The sequence below is a fragment of the Telopea speciosissima genome, chromosome 7, assembly GCF_018873765.1.
Source record: "Telopea speciosissima isolate NSW1024214 ecotype Mountain lineage chromosome 7, Tspe_v1, whole genome shotgun sequence".
NCBI lineage: Eukaryota > Viridiplantae > Streptophyta > Magnoliopsida > Proteales > Proteaceae > Telopea > Telopea speciosissima.
In genome coordinates, this window is record NC_057922.1 from 52,031,203 (window position 1) to 52,049,951 (window position 18,749).

Sequence of the window (18,749 nt, forward strand, 5' to 3'; positions counted from 1 at the left end):
CCAAGGGTCGAGTTGGTACCGAGTTCCGAGTTCTCGAACCTTGGTCTGAAGAGCTTCCTAGGACGTGAGTTTGAAATAAAAGATTTAGGGAAATTAAGGTACTTTCTTGGGATTGAAGTTGCTCGTTTCTCAAAAGGCATTTTTCTTTCTCAAAGGAAGTATGTCCTGGATCTTTTATCTGAAACGGTTTATTGGGTTGCCATCCCTGTGATACTTCTATGGAAGTTGGTACTAGATTAAAAGATAAAGATGGTGAACCTGTTGACAAAGGCCGTTATCAAAGTTTAGTGGGGAAATTAATTTATCTCTCACATACTAGACCAAACATCGCGTTTGCGGTGAGTTTGGTTAGTCAGTTCATGCATGATCCCTATTCTAGACATATGGTTGCTGCTCTTCGCATTCTTCATTACTTGAAATCAGCTCCAGGAAAAGGGTTTCTGCTGTCTCCGCATGATCACCTCCGTATTGAGGCATATACCGATGCTGATTGGGGTGGTTCTCCTAACCGGAAGTCTACTTCAAGTTATTGTTCGTTTGTGGGAGGGAATCTTGTCACGTGGCGCAGCAAGAAACAATATGTTGTGGCAAGGTCCAGTACTGAAGCAGAGTTCCGTGCTATGGCACAAGGAATCTGTGAATTGTTGTGGATTCAAGGATTACTTCAAGACATTGGTGTTGCTGTTCGTCTCCCCATGATGTTGTACTGTGATAACAAAGCCGCAATTAGTACTGCCCATAATCTGGTGCAACATGACCATACGAAGCATGTGGAGATCGACAGACACTTCATCAAAGAGAAGCTGGAAAGTGGACAGATTTGTATGCCTTTTGTGAAAACCGATGATCAATTGGCTGATGTCTTCACTGAGAGCATGAGTGGGAAATTATTTCATCCTATTTTGTCCAAGTTGGGCATGTGTGATATCTATGCACCAATTTGAGGGGGGAGTGTTGAGTTATTTAGCCCACAGGGGCATTATGGGGTTTTCCCCCCATAGCCGACTCATCAGTTACAGTCGGTTATGAGGGGGTATTGCTGTAATATTTTGATCTCCTCTTTTATTATAAATAAAGAGGCTTGGTGATCCTATTGATCACTTAAGCATTCATTCCTAAAGGCTGCTAACAAGGCGTTTGGTGTATATCAAACCGAATTATAATCCTCTCAAGTTTGGAGCACTACTTCCATAGTTGAGCCACCAATCAGTTGTACAAGTTTAATAATTCCAATATTGAAAGTTTCAAACTTATATGATAATGTATCAATTCATATTTAAATAAAAGAATATATTATTAAACCTAACTTATCAAGGTGGCATGTTCTTGCATGGAACCATTCAATCAGGAAACCCATGAGTACCCTCTTGAAAGTACTTCACCTCGAGATTTTAATACATTCATTCATCACTTAATAAGTTTTTGACACAATCTTTTTGCCATTTATTAAACATTATGTAATGTGTTACCTCATCTATGATAGTTGTGGCCCTTGCGACATCTGGCTCCATTATATTTGTTGTAATATGGGTTTTAGTCGCACATTGCGTAGTTGTATTCTTGTCATATGATTTCAATATTATAAATAAAGGCTGGGCTATGATCACATCGATCAAGCCAGTATTCACGGAATTTCACATGGTATCAGAGCCAAAAATATTCCGGGGATATGGGAATTAATTTTTTTTTCCTTTTTTTCTTTTTTCTCTCTCTTCTCCTTCGTGTTTCTGCCCTAAGGCCAGCCACCACCGCCAGCCTCCTCCACCTCTGCCAGCCCTCCGCCACCACCAGCCACCCTACGCCACCTCCACCGGCCCTTCTTTTTCTCCCGCCAGGACCTCCCACCCCTACCGCCAGCCCTCCCAGGGCCACCCCCTTCTTCCGCCTCTACCGCCAGCCCCCCCACCTCTCGACTTCCTTTCTTTCTCCCGAGAGGGTCTCCCTCACCTTGCCGTTATTTTTTTTCCCACCCTTGGTGGTGAGTTGACTCCCGCTAAGGGTCCTTTTTTTCCCTCCGTATGATTTAATTATTTTTGGAGGCCTTGTTTTTTGAGTTCTACGATTTTTTATCCAGCCACCATGCCTGACACTTCGGAGATCACCTCTACTTCTTCTGGATCTGATGGTTCATCGCAACGTGATTTTATTCCGTTTCTTGTGAACACCATTAAGTTGAATGGAAGCAATTATCTTATGTGGTTTCGTTCCTATTTATTTACGATAGTTTCCCGTTGCTTGTCTGGCTACATCACGGGCACCACGATTAGGCCTACAGAGATTGGTTTTGCACAGGATCGTTGGATGAATTTTAATTTCTTGGTCATGTCATATCTGGTTAATTCCATGGACCAAGACACTGCTGGGCGGTACCTTCTTCTTGACTCGGCTGCAAAAATATGGAAGACAGCCAAAGATACTTATTCTTAAGTTGGGAATGCTGCCCAATGCTATGAACTCCGTCAAAAATTTTTTTTTTTTTGGGTGAATAAAAATACTGTCAAAAAATGCATTCTACCAAACAAATGGAGTTAACACTTTCTCAGTATTACAATACCATGTGTACGATGTGGCAATAGTTGGATTTTTTGGGCACCTTCACTGCCACCACTGATGTTGATGCCACGGCCTACCGCAAGTGGGAAGATGGTTTACGCGTCTTTGATTTCTTGGCAGGGCTGAATATTGAGTTTGATCATATCCGGTCAAATATTTTGAATCGGGAACCTCTCCCCACTCTTGAACAAGCCTATGCGATCCTTTCTGCTGAGGACAGTCGACGAACAGCCATGGTTCACCCAGTTACTCAGGAGAGATCGGCTCTTATTTCTAGGTCACAGTCTGCCCGTGGGGCCTCTTCCCGTTCTGCTAGCACTGATTAGTCATCTGGTGATCGCCCTCCCATTAAATCACATTACTGTGGCAAGGAATGGCATACGAAGGACCGTTGTTGGAAACTTCATGGTCGCCCTGCAGTCTGCAGACACTCGTGGCCGTGGTAGGGGTGGTTCCAATCGGCCCCATAATACCCGTGCTCATCAGGCAACTACTGAGGATCAGCCTGATCATTCTCTGTCAAAGGTTATGGAGGATTTGCAAAATTTGCGGGATATGGTGACTCGTTTGGACTTGTCTTCTTCGACATCTGTATCTCCTTCCATGGCTGCCTCGGCTCTCTCTCTGCCTACTAATCCCAATACACCTTCTTCCACAGGTGTTTCATTTGGTGGGAATTGCACCTCGGTCATGCCCGATTCTTGGGTAATTGACTCAGGGGCAATCGACCATATGACCGGTTCTTTCCCTTTTTATTCCACTTATTTTCCTTTATCTGGTCATAGTAAGGTTCGAGATGCTGATGGGTCTGTTTCTCCTATCTTGGGAAAGGGATCCGTGCAATGTTCTTCATTTCTTACCCTTTCATCTGTGTTATATGTTCCGAAGTTTACTACTAATTTGCTTTGCATTAGTAGCATAACTAAGGATTTAAACTGCAACGTAACATTTTTTCCAACCCATTGTTTATTTCAGGACTTGGAAACGGACAGTACGAGTGCATGTGGTAAGGTGGTTGGTGGTCTGTACGTGCTTAACGGTTCCCGGGCAGCTTTGACATCTCAGCCTGCATCTTCTGATTTTGATTCTGCACTCTTTGAATTAAATAATTGGCATCGTTGTTTGGGCCATCCACCATTTAGTGTTTTGTCCGCTTTATTTCCTAGTTTGGTGAAGAGATGTAATAAACATAATTTTTTTTGTGATGCTTGCACTTTGGCAAAGCAAACTCGAAGCATTTTTCCAATTTCTGACAATAGAAGCTTGCATCCTTTTGGTTTGATACATTCTGATGTATGGGGCCCTGCCCGTTGTGTGTCTAGCTCTGGATTTTGATGGTTTGTCACTTTCATTGATTGTTTCAGTCGGACGACTTGGGTATATTTGATGCATAGTAAGTGTAACGTCTTTACCTGTTTCACTTTATTTCATAAGATGGTCGAGACACAGTTCGATGCCAAGGTCAAGATTCTCAGGTCCGATAATGGAAAGGAGTATATGGACGGTGCCTTTCGGTCTTATTTGGACAGCCATGGGATCATTCACCAAACCTCTTGCGTTGACATTCCCGCTCAAAATGGGGTGGCTGAACGCAAGAACCGTCATCTTCTGGAGGTTACTCGTTCTCTTATGTTCACTATCGTTGTTCCTCCTCGCTTTTGGGATGATGCTGTTCTTACAGCTACATATCTTATCAATCGGCTTCCCTCCCGTGTTTTGGATGGTCGCTGCCCCTTGGATGTGCTCTGTGAGAAATCAACCTTTGTTGTGTCTCCCAAAGCCTTTGGCTGTGTCGTGTTTGCCAGGAATCATCATGTATACAGAAAATTTGATCCCAAGGGACTGCGATGCATATTTCTTAGTTATTCTGCTACCCAGAAAGGATATAAATGTTATCATCCTCCTACTCGGAAAGTGTTTGTCACTATGGATGTAGTGTTCCGGGAGTCTGAAGCTTACTTTAAACAGCCAGAACCTCTGCAGGAGGAGATTATAAGTGGTGAAGAGATCCCGCTGATTGCTCCTCTAGACATTGAAATACCTACTATAGAGGACACCTCTGTTGAATTTGAAGAAGGGGTTACTAGTCAAGAACAAGATGTGGGACAGCTACAACAAGAAAAAATTATGTACACTCGGGGAACTGATTTTCCTCTGGATGGCCCTCTATACAAAGAGACCACCACCACTGATCCTACTCAATCTGCATCTGCTCCAAGCCTTGCTCTTAGTCAGATTTCTGGTAAGCCCCCTATTGATCCCAGTCTTGATTTACCCATTGCCATTCGAAAATCAAAGAGAAGTTGTACATTGCACCCTATTTTCAACTTTGTGTCATATAATTCACTAACTCCTGCTTTCCATGCCTCTATAGCTTCTTTATCCTCTGTTTTCGTCCCTAACAACTGGCAGGAGGCTATAGCCAAACAGAAATGGAAGGATGCGATGAATGAAGAGATGCATGCCCTTGAAAAAAATCAGACCTGGGATTTGGTGAGTCCTCCACCTGGAAAAAGACCTGTTGGTTGCAAATAGGTCTTTGTAGTGAAGCACAAGGTTGATGGCTCAGTGGAGAGATACAAGGCGAGGCTTGTTGCCAAAGGGTTTACTCAAACCCAAGGTATTGACTACCAAGAGACCTTGCTCCTGTAGCAAAGATGAATACTGTACGGGTTACTATCTCTTGTGCTTTGAATCGAGGATGGGAACTCCAACAACTTGATGTGAAGAATGCCTTCTTGCATGGAGATCTGGAAGAAGATGTCTACATGGAGATACCTCCTGGTTTTACTTCTTCAAAAACTCAGGGAAAGGTATGTAAACTGAAGAAGGCCTTGTATGGTCTGAAACAGTCACCTAGGGCTTAGTTTGGCCGGTTCCTTAAAGCTATGATTGCTTATGGGTACAAGCAGAGCAATGTTGATCATACGTTGTTTGTGAAGAAGGTAGGACAATAAGTGACAATGCTGATTGTCTATGTTGATGATATAGTGATCACAGGCAGTGATGCACAGGAAATACAAAAGTTGAAGGCTTATTTGGGCACCGAGTTTGAAGTCAAGGAATTGGGTAGATTAAGGTATTTCTTAGGGATTGAGGTTGCCTATTCAGCTAAGGGCATATCTCTCTCTCAAAGGAAATATACCTTAGATTTGTTACAAGAGACAGGGATGCTTGGGTGTAAACCAGCAGATACCCTCCTTGAGCCCAACACACATTTGAAGAGTAAGGACGGCGACCCGGTGGACAAGGGCAGTTATCAGAGGTTAGTTGGCCGATTGATCTACCTCTCACATACTCAGCCGGATATCACATTTGCTGTAAGCCTTGTCAGTCAATACATGCATGATCCTCACTCTTCTCACTTGGAAGCAGCGTATAGAATTCTCCGTTTCCTTAAGTCATCTCCTGGAAAAGGAATCTTGTTCTCTCCTCATAGCCACCTCCGGATAGAAGCATACACTAATGCAGATTGGGCTGGCAGTCCTGATGATAGGAAATCCACATCTGGGTATTGCACATTTGTTGGAGGAAACCTAACTACTTGGAGAAGCAAAAAGCAAGTTGTTGTAGCTCGATCTAGTGTTGAAGCTGAGTTCCGAGCTATGGCCCAGGGTATTTGTGAACTTCTTTGGCTCAAGGGGCTTCTTCAAGATTTGGGGATGGTTATTGATCTTCCTATGCGACTCTACTATGATAGCAAGTCCGCAATCAGCATTGCACACAATCCGGTTCAACATGATCATACCAAACATGTTGAGATTGACCGGCATTTTATCAAAAAAAAGTTGGAACAAGGGCTAATCTGTATTCCATTTATTTAGTCTAGTGATCAGCTGGCTGATATCCTCACCAAAGGAATCAGTCCTAAGTTATTTTTTCCTATAATTAGCAAGTTGGGCATGTTTGATATGTATGCACCAACTTGAGGGGGAGTGTTTTAATATGGGTTTTAGTCCCATATTGCTTAGTTGTATTCTTGTCATATGATTTCAATATTATAAATAAAGGCTGGGCTATGATCACATCGATCAAGCCAGTATTCACGGAATTCCACAATATTGATAGCTCTGCGTAGGGCTTCCATCAAATTCAAGTCATCCCCTACATGGCTGTTATATTGGAAATCTGGATTCAAATAAATTATTGCATAAGACTGGTAATTGATATTAGTCCTTATTAGTAAGTATTTAAATGAAAACCTAAATACCTAATAAATTTAGCTTACATGTAAGATTACCTACCAAATGAATGTCTTGAACCAACATTCTTTCCCATTGGTCTTCTATAAGCTTCAAAATCTTATTTCTCGTTGGGTTGGAGTCATTTATATCTTCCTCTTCACTAAGTCCATTGCAGCCACCATCGTTCCATGCTCTGCTCCTTATCACCATCAGTCTGTCTAAGAGGACAAAGAGTGGCTCATTATGTGATAAAGTCTATCCACCGTTTCCCATAATTTCGAGGACGTGATGAGGTCTTGAACACACTTTCCAATCATCAACCTCGTATAAGAACTGGACAACCATTCTCCAGAGATAAACATCTGTTGCAGGCAATCCTTATTGGCTTTGAGGCTATTGAGTGCAATATAATTTGTTGCAAATCTTGTGAATTATGGTTGTGTGCCTCACCAAATCCCCTCATGTGTATCTCCTCATCAATGCCCAGACCCAACTATGGTTGTAGATGAAGTTTGTGATTTTCTTTGCATCTTCAATAAACTTTTAGACCTTGGGCATATCTCTAATATCCTTAAATATCAAATTGATGCCATGTGCAGCACAGGGTGTCCAGAATAAATGTTTCCTCTAAACATAATGGTCTATAGAGCCTTCTTGCATGGAACCATTCAATCAGCAAACCCATGAGTGGGATGATGAGCCACTAGAAATGGTGGTCGAGAAGATTGAGTTCTTCTTAACTGCTCCTGATTCCAGTCTTGCTGCCTCGCTTCAGGCTGTGACAAATGAATCGCATGGGCCAAGTTCACATCCTCATCTTCCCCTTCCATTTTTGATCCTTCATGGTCGTCAAAATCCTCCATCAAATTTTTTGTGAACCTTTCATCATCTTCCTTTGCTTTCTTGCTTTTCTCTTTAGCTGCCCTTAAATGTTTTTGAGTTGCCCTGCTCAATTCTACGGGGTACTTTGTACACTTGGACACATTTGCACCCTCCCGCCATGTTTTGCTTCTACTTCGTTACCCCCCTACATAATGTGGTATCATAGAAGTTGAATATTGTATGCAACCTGTTGCCCCTATTTTCTGATAATAGTTCCAACTGATATCGGTTAGAAAATTTCCAGCAATCAAAGAGGATTATGTATTCATCCTCTATAGATGTGAAGCATTTTAATACTAGCATCATTTTTCCCTTTTTTTTTCATTTGTTCACATTTTAAATTTTCCCAAAAAGTGAAAAGAAAAAAAAGCCCAGAAAAATGAAGCAATGTATCCATAAGGTATTTCATAGTTCACATGTAATTTTCGAACGAAAGACCCATTTGGTTCAAATTATCCATAATTTTTTTATTTTTCACAAAATAGAAAATATAAGAATACAGAAAAATCGGAAAAATGCAGCAATGTTACGTGGTGATACTCATATAATTTTCCAACTCATACCACTCAACTCATATCACTCAATTTTTACAAGAAAATTAAAAAAAAAATCTCATTAAGATATTATTTAAGGTTTTGGGGTAAAATCACAAATCGATTCTCAGATTTACGCAAATAAACAAGTTTGATGCCAATGAATCATGTTGTTTTCTCCTATCTCTTGATTCATAGCAAAAAAACAGAGTTAAAATACAAGATTTGAGCCAAAAATTACATTTTCAAATTTGCCTTAAGTTTTATTGTGAACACTTCAATCTGAGTTTTTTGGAGGGTTAATAATTGAATCAAGCTGCAAATGCCAAGGTTAGAATTGTTTTTATGGAGGAATATTTTCCCCAATTCAAATCGAAGCAAAAAAAATGGGTTTTCAAGGTTTCAGAAAGTCATGGTTTTCTTCTCTGATGTGGCTCTCTTTTTCTACAGGTTAAGGTAATTATTGAATAAGTATCAAATGTACAGATATTGGTATTTTAAAGAGACAATATGTATCTGCCGATATGGGCAGATGTGGTACAATACTAAAATCCTTGTGATATAGGCCATACCCAGTGCACAAGGCTCCCGCATTTAGCAGGGTCTGGGGAAGGTCAGATGTACGCAGCCTTACCCTTGTTTCCAGAGAGGCTTTTTCCAGGACTTGAACCCATGACCAAGCGTTCAGCAAGTGAGCACTTGACCAACGCGCCAAGCACGACCTTCCATCACATGTGCCATATGACTATTAAATTGTTCACCCAATGGATATTTCTTTTGACCTTGATGATCTTGAACCTCTTCCATCACATGCGCCATATGTTGTAATAAATAGTAGTTTCTGTGTATTGTTGATTATAGTAATGTTCTCAATTGGTAGGCGTCAATGAGAACAACAATGTTCTGGCTATTCATGATGTCATTTGATGGAGTAGCTTATTAATGCTATTTTTGTGATGCAGGGATTATGATGGGAAGGTGACTCCTGAGGAAGTGGCTGGTGCAGCTATGTACCTGAAGGACACCATAGGCAAGGAGGGCATACAAGAACTAATAAGCAGCCTCTCCAAAGATAGAGGCAAGTGACCTGAATTTTGTTTTCTATGTTATCCTTGCTTCCTCAGTCTCATTATCTTCACTTGGTTGAGTCAAACTTCTGTTAGCCTATCAGCCTTTAGGTGCAACTAACCAAAGAGATGTTTTAAATTGAACCAGATTAGATGATTTTGTTGTCGTGTTTTTCGGTTTGGTGATAGTAGCAGTTTAAAACTCTACTCAGTTTTTCTTGGACATTAATTTAGAGCTGGCATGACAATGGGATTGTCCTTGTCGGGAACTGTGAGAATGATTGAAAATGGAGAGGACTGTTCAAAGAAGATGTTGAGGTTGTGTGTGTTGTGAAGGCAGAAGATGACACAAAATGGACATAGAGATTGCATTAAAAATTGGAGAACTGTCCTTATTTTCATATCCTCAAGAGGATTATTTTTGGTGAAATGTGTATTGGGAGAGTTCAACTTTCACCATATTGTCATGTATTTCTATGCCAATGACATGATAGCAGTTATTACTGATGGATGCTTCCTATACTGATGCAAGTTTTTTTAGTAATTAATTCTTTGTTCTTTTTCCTTGGTTGAGCAATTCAGATTTCATCTTAGTCTGAAATATAAACTGCTTTTCTTGTTACAGAAGGAAAGATCCTTGTTGAGGACATTGTCAAATTGGGCAGTCGAATGAAAGATGCCAGAGTAGATGAAGAAAGACAAATATAGAGGGTAAAATATTTTGCTCCTATTTGTTTTTTATTTAATATTTTTGGTAATATTTATACTAGTAAGAAGTAGGATTGCATGAAAGTTTAGATTCTCTAGATTTACGTGGACATTTCTCAATGTGTTGGGATCAATGTATGAAACTTTTGTATACAAGTTTTAAAGTTGGGTGGGCTTCTTGCACCTGAGTGATCTGTCTTCTGGTCCCATGATGGAAGATCTTCTGATTTTTAACATGGACAAAAAGATTTATTTGTTACTGCTGTAAAAGTTAACATGATAGAAAGTTGTTTCCCCCCCCCCCCCCCTCCCCCTCTTTTCTTTTTTGGGCGTAAAACAACTGGTAGGACATTAATATACCAATGCATGTATTTTCAGTAATTTAGTTCTTTGGTTTTTATTTAACACTTTGTCCTTTTCCTTGATTTTGAGCAGTTCAGACTTCATCTTTTAGTTTGAGACATAAACTGCTACTTGTCCTTGTAACAGAAGGAAAGATTCTTGTCGAGGACATTGTCTAATTGAGCAGTTGGAATACAGATGAAGAATGAATATGAAGGGTGAAATATTTGAACCTTATTCTTTGTCAACTAAATATTTTTGGTTATATTTGTATAAGAGTGAAGCATGATTCCATGGAGGTTTAGGTTATCTAGATGTTGCCTGGACACTTCTGCATACCATGGTATCAATGTATGAAACTTCTGTATCCAATTGTCAAAGTTGGGTTTGCTTCTTGCACCCTAGTGAGATTGTCTTCGGATCCTAGGGTGGAAGATCTTCTAATTCTTGTATAGATTAGAAGATTTATTTGTTACTGCTGTAAAAAATTAATGTGAAAAAAAAAATAAAATCAAATATATATACACCGCAATATTTGAGAATTTCTGCTGTATAACTTTCTGGAAGCTGACATAAATATTTATGAATCAGATTAAATCATCATAAAAGAGTGGGAGTAAATTGTATTCTCAGGGCATCCCTTGTTGGAGATTGTAATGGTGCTGTAATTTAGCCTATATATAAATGAGGGGTGGGAGTTCTCACTTGTATCTCCAACTGCCTTTTGTCATCTGAAGTTTGTAGTTCGTCTGCTGCTTCAAGCTGTCTCCTGATCTATTAACATCAGGTATACCACCTGTAAAAATTTCATTTCTGTGTCCAGTCGGAAAATAAATCCCTTCAACAACAAAAAACTCAGCCTTATCCCAACTTAATGGGGTCAGCTACATGGATCCAACCAATCAAACAAAGTAGGTAAAAAGTAAAAAGTGAAAGTGAAAGAAAGGAAAATGAGATGGCAAGTGAAAGATGAAAAATAACAAATGAACAATGGAAAATAAAAGTGAAAGAGGAACGAGGCATAGCCTAGCAAGTCAGGAGGATCTTAGCTAAATAGGTTTTGCTACGTGAATCCTTATCCTCCAATAGGTTCTATCCGAGGTCATACATGGCACGAGACCTAGACCATGCACGTCTTTTCTCACAACTTCTATGGTCATTTTAGATCTGTCCCTCACTTCTGTAGTTTTTTCAATCGAAATTGTATCACTCCTTATTGGGACGAAAAATATATCCCTTTGTCTTATTGAAAAGATTTAAAGAAATGAATGGTGTTTCTTCAATAGCAAAATGGAACGATTCCATGTATTCCAAATGATAGCAATTGAGGATGGTAGCCTTTGCAATCAAGCTAATTGTTTCTTGGAACATTGTGGGACAAAAGGGCTGAAGGGGATAGCAAATAAAATAAATGGTAAATTGCACTACTGTCGAGATACCTTACGTTTGAAATGTTACGTTTTTTTTATACAGGTTTGAAATATGGGAGAAAGAACGCTATATGGGTGTGTGCGGTGTGCTACCTTTGCGTTTAGACACAGGGCCGGATGAAATAATCATCGTGTCCCATGGAAAGACTGAATTTCCTAGGGGCACTTGTCTGGGCATAGGGGCAACGTATCACATGCACTCAGATAGCGTTCTCTTTCCCTTGAAATATTATGCTGGGAATACCTTTTTTTTTCCATATTTCTAACTTTCCCCCATGCCACCTCAAGAACCTACCCAACCAGCATCTCCGACAATGGAACATCTCAAATTGTGTTGGTGGGGGGACAGTGGAAAAGTCAGTTCTTGAAAAACTTTCAAATACCCAAGGTTTTAAGTATCTTAACGTATTTGTCGATATGTATCTTATTTTTAGGGTATTGATACTGATACAATACCTTAAAAAAGTATTAACTATATAGGGTTGATAAGTGACCTAATATGGTTGATACTTGTACTATATAACTCGATCCATGACTCAAGAGTGACACTTACCCAGAGCTCTTGTAAGGCATTGTAATCAATTTTGTTTTGGTAAAATCAACTTTGATTCCTTCTCTACTAGTAATAACAACTCTAGTGGTGTTGATTTCATCATCATTTGGTACTTATACAACCCGCAATTAAGGATCGAAACAGGATTTATGTAAGAACAACTTGATCTATTATACATAATCAATTGAATGCACTTATCTCATCTTACTTTGTTCTCCTCTTTATACATGATATGTTTCACTTATTACCATTTTCATGTGCATCTTTAGCGTATCTTGTATCTCTCCAATACGATACATCTGTTTTCCGATACCGATACAAATACTTTAAACCTTGAAATTCCCACTCTGTTCTGTTGTTCTCAATGCAAGACGAGAGTCGAGACTGGCCGAGCAAACCTTTCAGTTCCTGATGACGCAGACCACTGGAGAATCGAATGACTGTAGACAGGAACAAGTGTAATGAACGGAACGAAGATCAAGTTTTTTCTGTTAAAGTGGATGGCAGCGGAGATTTGAAACTTGGTTTTTGTCATTGGAACTCTTATTTTTGCGAAAATGGTTTCACCTCACAAATCCTCTCTGGGCTTCCAAAGAACTGCTTTGTTTCTCTCTCTCTCTCTCTCTCTCTCTCTCTCTCTCTCTCTCCATTCCCCCCCCCCCCTCCCCCCTCCCTCTCTAATTCTCCTTTATCTCTCCTCACACTCCTTGCATCTCTCTCATGCCGCCTTTTGTTCCTCTCTCTCTCTTTCCTGTTGAAGGGGTGGGTGTTGCGATTTTATGTATTTGAAAATATGAAAGAGAGGTGCCCAAACAAAACATTTTAGAAATGTGAGATAACTCAAGGTACCCAAAATGTGTTTCTCTAAATGTTAGGCATCCCAGGTGTAATTTACCCTAAGAAATAAAAGTCAAGACAATGCTAACCGATTATATAGTGCCCCACCAACGTGGAGACCACTAAGAGCGTATGCACGAGCATTTAACTGAATGAGATTTTTTAGTTCACTAGTGGTTGAGCGGTAATTTTACACGGTCCCGTGTATAAGCACAGGAACCACGTGATGGATTCATGTTCTTTTCCCATTAATAAAATACATGTTAGAATATCATCAATGGAGACTCCAAAGAAAGGGAAACATGCTGAAAAAGAATACCGTTGTCTTAAAATGGTTCTTTTTGCAGTGATAGGACCTTGGAGTGAGAAAAATGAAGATTTTTTGAAAGGCTTAGATAGATTTCACGCGCACCTGTGTCTAGGCATAGGAGCCACGTGGGCCACACGATTAGGTAACATTCTTTTCCCCTAATAATACAAACCCAATAGTGCTAATAGAAATAGAAACATCATGAAGTAAATTAAGGAAATAACTTTCAAGCCCAACATGACTGTGTGGCTTTATTCAACCAATCAACAATATCCTAATAATCTATCCAGACTTATAATTCTTTCCATCCCATTCCAATGAATCTTTCAACTCTTTCTGCAATCACATGAGTTTCGCCCCCTGAGCACATCTTGTGATACCGAAGTCCATGTATGCGACAACAAAATGATATTTAAAAAATAGCACTGTGGACCATCCCACCTCTATTGTCTAGTAGGATCAAAGTTGCCATCACAAATTAAAATAAATATTAAGTAGATCCTCAGACTAGTAATATTTTGAATTATAGTAGAAGGGTTTGGTTGAAGGTGATAGAAAGCACATTGATTGTGAAAATAACTAAATAAAGGGGGGGAAAAAGCTACCTAGTTGCACGCTCTTGCCCCCAGACACAAGAGCGCATGAAAGTACCACCTTACCCCCCCCCCCCATGAAATAAAAAATTGCATCTATGTTGATGCCCATGTGTGCGCTCCCATTGCATCTACCTAGTTGTGCATATGCTACACAACTAAACAACGATTTCTTGCCCCCAAATAAAATAGAAAATTATGGCGGCTATTGCCAATATAATAGGTTTTTTTTTTTTGGTAGAAGATATAGAGTGGTGTGAAAGTAAGGATTTAAATACATTAAATAGAAAAGTAGGTTGCCAGCTGGAGTAGCTCAGTTGGTTAGAGCGTGTGGCTGTTAACCACAAGGTCGAAGGTTCAAGCCCTTCCTCTAGCGTGTTTTTATTTTTCATTTTATTTTTGAGAAGAGAATGGTGTAGACACTGAATTTTATCACCCCTGAAACACTACCGGGAATTTCCCCAGCACCAAATTAGGGCTAATCACTTTAATCAAAATTACAATATTTTTTACCCAAACTTGGACAAACTATTACACCATTGGATAGTTCTCGGAAAGATGAATCCAACGATTTATTATGCATCAAAATCCATTACCCGGGCGCAATACAATACCCTGAATAGTCAAAGATGTCAATCGGAGTAATATGGATCCACTTGGGGATTCATGGACCCAGCTAAGGATCCATGGATCCGTGGAACCGCATGGTGATCCGTGGAACAGCCTGGTTGGCCACTGACCACCAGGCGGCTCCATGGATCTATGGAAGCCTCCTGAATCCGTGAGATTCTTTTAATCCCTCCTTTGTCCTAAAATATCTAAAAAAAACCTAAAAGATCTACCCTATAAATAGGACGACCCCCCCCCCCTTGGTAAATCATCACTTGAGATAACTTCCAAACTTGGAAAAACCATCTGAATGCTTTGAGGCCGTGAGGATTTCTCTTCTTTGGTTCTTATTTTCAAATTTTTGTTACTCTTTTGACATGGCTTTGTCACATCGATGTGCCATTATTCTTCAAAAAGTCCCTCGATAAAGTCCCTCGAAGTCCCGAATCCGCACTTAACGAGAAATTTTCCAAACCCTACCCAATGGGAGGTGTAGACCTTCAAGTAAGAGAGAAGTCTTTTCCCCTCCACCGGAGCCGACATTCTGTCCGATTTTCGATGAAGTTCTTCTGATACGCCAAGGTTATGTCAGAATTCCAACAAAGTTCTTTCAATGCACCGAGGTTCTGCCCGAATTTCGTCAATAAAAGTTTGTTTGATAAGTCAGGGTTCTGCCCGAATTTTATCAACGAATCTCGTCTGATAGAGCGGAAGTATAGCCAAAATTTATGCACGGAAGTTCTTCCCTTTCCAACCCTTGTGGAAGGTCGTATCCAAGTACTTTCACTTACCTACTTTATGTTAATTTGGCATAATGTAGGCTATTAAAGTAACCTCTTTATTATACATATTAATGTTAGTAAAAGTGTTATATAAGGTGTCCATGCGTAGATATGTCCGTCTAATATGGTTTTATGCACATAAAATATCAATTCTGCCCTCTAGGGGCATTTTGATAAATATTGATATTTTATACTAGATTGCACTTCAGGTGTTTGGAATGCCTCACATATATGTTGTTAATAGATTTAGCTATGTTTAAGATCAGTGATGATGTTTGAATATGGTTTTGTTCGCATAAAATATCAATTCTGCCTCCAGGGGGTGTTTGTCTAATTATTGTCATCTTATACCGGATTGCACTTTTGGTATTTGGAATACCTCACATATATATTATTAATGTATTTAGCCATTTTTGAGATCAATGGTGATGTTTAAATATGACTTTTCATGCATTTGGTGCTTAATATATCCTCTAGGGACAAGAGCACACGGGCCACGAGATCAAGTAACGTTCTTTTTCCCTAATAATATAGACCCAATAGTGCTAGTAGAAATAGAAACATTATGAAGTAAAGGAATAACTTTCAAGGCCAACATGACTGTGTGGCTTTATTCAACCAATCAAAAATATCTTAATAGTCTATCCAAACTTATAATTCTTTCCATCCCAGTTCAATGCACCTATCAATTCTTTTTGCCATCACCTGAGTTTTGCCTCCTGAGCACATCTTGTAAAACAAAAATCCATGTATGCCACAACATAATGATATTTAAAAAAAATAGCACTGAGGCTCATCCCACCTCTTGTATAGTAGGATCAAAGTTGCCATCACAAATTAGAATAAGTAGATCCCTCAGGCTAGTGATATTTTGAATTATAGTAGAAGGGTTTGGTTGAAAGTGATAGAAAGCACATTGATTATGAAATAACCATATAAAGGGAAAAAGAACGCTACTTGGTTGCACGTTCTTGCACCCAGAGACAAGAACGCGTGAAAGTACTACCCTACCCCCCATGAAATAAAAAATTGTGTCTATGTTGATGCCCCTGCGTGTGCTCCCATTGGCCCTTGCTTTGGTGCAGATACTATACAACCAGACAACAATCTCTTGCCCCCAAATAAAATAGAAAATTATGGTAGCTATTGCCAATATAATGGTTTTTTTTCGCTAGAAGATATAAAATGGTATGAAAGTAAAGATTTACATAGATTAAATAGAATAGGAGACTACCAGCTGGAGTAGCTCAATTGGTTAGAGCGTGTGGTTGTAAACCACAGTGCGTATTATTTTTTTTTAGAAGAGAATGGTGTAGACCCTGAATTTTGTCACCCATCGGCAGTGATGACAACCGGACGTGGATTGATGAAGTTTCTCTCTCAAGAAAGACTCGACCCCCTAGACCTCGATAAGGTTCGGACAAGTGTTTTTAAGTGCAAAATACTCAATGCTAGCCAAGGGTGCATAAGCAGGGATTGGAAACACTGTCGGGAATTTCTCTAGCATCAAATTAGGGCTAAACACTTTAATCTAAATTAAAATATTTTTTACCCAAACTTGAATAACTCTTGCACTATGGGATAGTGCATGGAAAGACAACCAACAGTATATTATACATCAAAATCCAATACCCGGGCGTGAAACAGTGCCCCGAACAGTCAAAGATGCCAATCAGAGTAATATGGATCCACTTGGGGATTCATGGATCCACCTAAGGATCCATGGAACCATATCGTGATCCGTGGAACACCGTGGTTAGCAACGGACCACCAAGCCTTTCCATGGCTCCATGGAAGCCTCTTGAATCCGTGAGATTTTCTTAATCCCTCCTTTGTCCTAAAATATCTATAAAAATCCTAAAAGATCTACCATTATAAATAGGACCCACCCCTTGGTAAATCATCACTTGAGATAACTTCCTAACTTGGAAAAACCATCCGAATGCTTTGAGGTCATGAGGTTTTCTCTCCTCTGGTTCGTATTTTCAAACTTTTGTTACTCTTTTGACATGGCTTTGTCATCCCATTGTCCCATTATTCTGCAGAAAGTCCCTCGAAGTCCCGAATCCGCAGATAACGGGAATTTTACCAAACCCTACCCTGTGGGAGGTATAGCCCTTCAAGTGAAAGAGAAAAATTCTTTTCCCCTCCACCTGAGCCGAGGTTCTATCCGATTTCCAATGAAGTTCTTCTGACACACCGAGATTCTACCGGAATTGCAACAATCATCACTTGAGATAACTTCCTAACTTGGAAAAACCATCTGAATGCTTTGAGGTCGTGAGGTTTTCTCTCCTCTAGTTCTTATTTTAAAATTTTTTGTTACTCTTTTGACATGGTTTTTGTCACCCTGATGTCCCGTTATTCTGGAAAAGTCCCTCGATAACAGGAATTTTTCCAAACCCTACCCTATGAGAGGTATAGCCCTTCAAGTGAGAGAGAAGTCTTTTTTCCTCCACCTGAGCCGAGGTTTTGTCCGATTTTTGACAAAATTCTTCTGATACCCCGAGGTTCTGCCGGAATTGTAACAAAGTTCTTTCAGTACGTTGAGGTTCTACCCGAATTTCGTCAAAAAAAATTTCTTTTGATAAGTCAAGATTCTACCCGAATTTAATTAATGAATATCGTCTGATAAAGTGGAAGCGTAGCTAAAATTTCTACACGGAAGTTCTTCCCTTTCCAACCCTTGTCAAAGATCGTATCCAGGTTCTTTCACTTACCTACTTTATGTTAATTTGGCATAATGTAAGCCATTAAAGTAGCCTCCTTATTGTACATATTAATGTTAGTAAAAGTGTTTTATAAGGTTTCCATGCATATAGATATGTCCATCTAATATGGTTTTATGCACATAAAATATCAATTCTGCCCTCCAGGGGCATTTGGTAAATATTGATATTTTATGTTAGATTGCACTTCAGGTGTTAGGAATGCCTCACATGCATGTTGCTAATGAATTTACTCATGTTTAAGATCAATGGTGACGTTTGAATATTGTTTTATTCACATATAAAATATCAATTCTGAATCCAGTGGTGTTTGTTACTGTCACACCCCACTTCTAAAGTCAATGGAAGTGTGACGGAGATGCTTACCATCATCTTACACCGCCTGCCAGGATCACAGATACAATATCTTATTAGCACAGTCCCCAATGAAAATCCATAAAAGCCAGCGGAAGACTTAATTTGATATTATAATTAGATCATTGTAATTAGGAGCATCTTAGTGATCAAATTACATTAATCCAAATTATCCAGTAAGTATCCAAAATGATACCCACAATCTAACAAAAAATAGCATGTATAAGTTATTACAGATATTTGTCAAGCAACATTGTTCGAGGTACATTCGTCACAAGCACAA

At 39.5% G+C, this 18,749-nt stretch overlaps 1 protein-coding gene and 1 non-coding gene across 6 annotated transcripts in view; both read left to right on the forward strand.

Moving 5' to 3' along the window:
- Positions 1–10,463, forward strand: part of LOC122669561 (mitochondrial proton/calcium exchanger protein-like) — a 77,279-nt gene extending 66,816 nt beyond the window's left edge. Inside the window, exons 14-16 of one of the 5 annotated variants that reach the window (XM_043866346.1) lie at positions 9,115–9,230; positions 9,845–9,930; positions 10,417–10,463. In XM_043866346.1, the coding sequence (XP_043722281.1) occupies positions 9,115–9,230; positions 9,845–9,927 (199 nt within the window). In that variant the 3' untranslated portion in view covers positions 9,928–9,930; positions 10,417–10,463. The other 4 variants (XM_043866347.1, XM_043866349.1, XM_043866350.1 and 1 more) reach the window with 4 other exon arrangements.
- A 3,831-nt stretch (positions 10,464–14,294) lies between these two features.
- TRNAN-GUU lies at positions 14,295–14,368 on the forward strand. The gene has a single exon. It is a non-coding gene; the product is annotated as a tRNA-Asn (tRNA).
- The last annotated feature ends 4,381 nt before the right edge of the window (positions 14,369–18,749 follow it).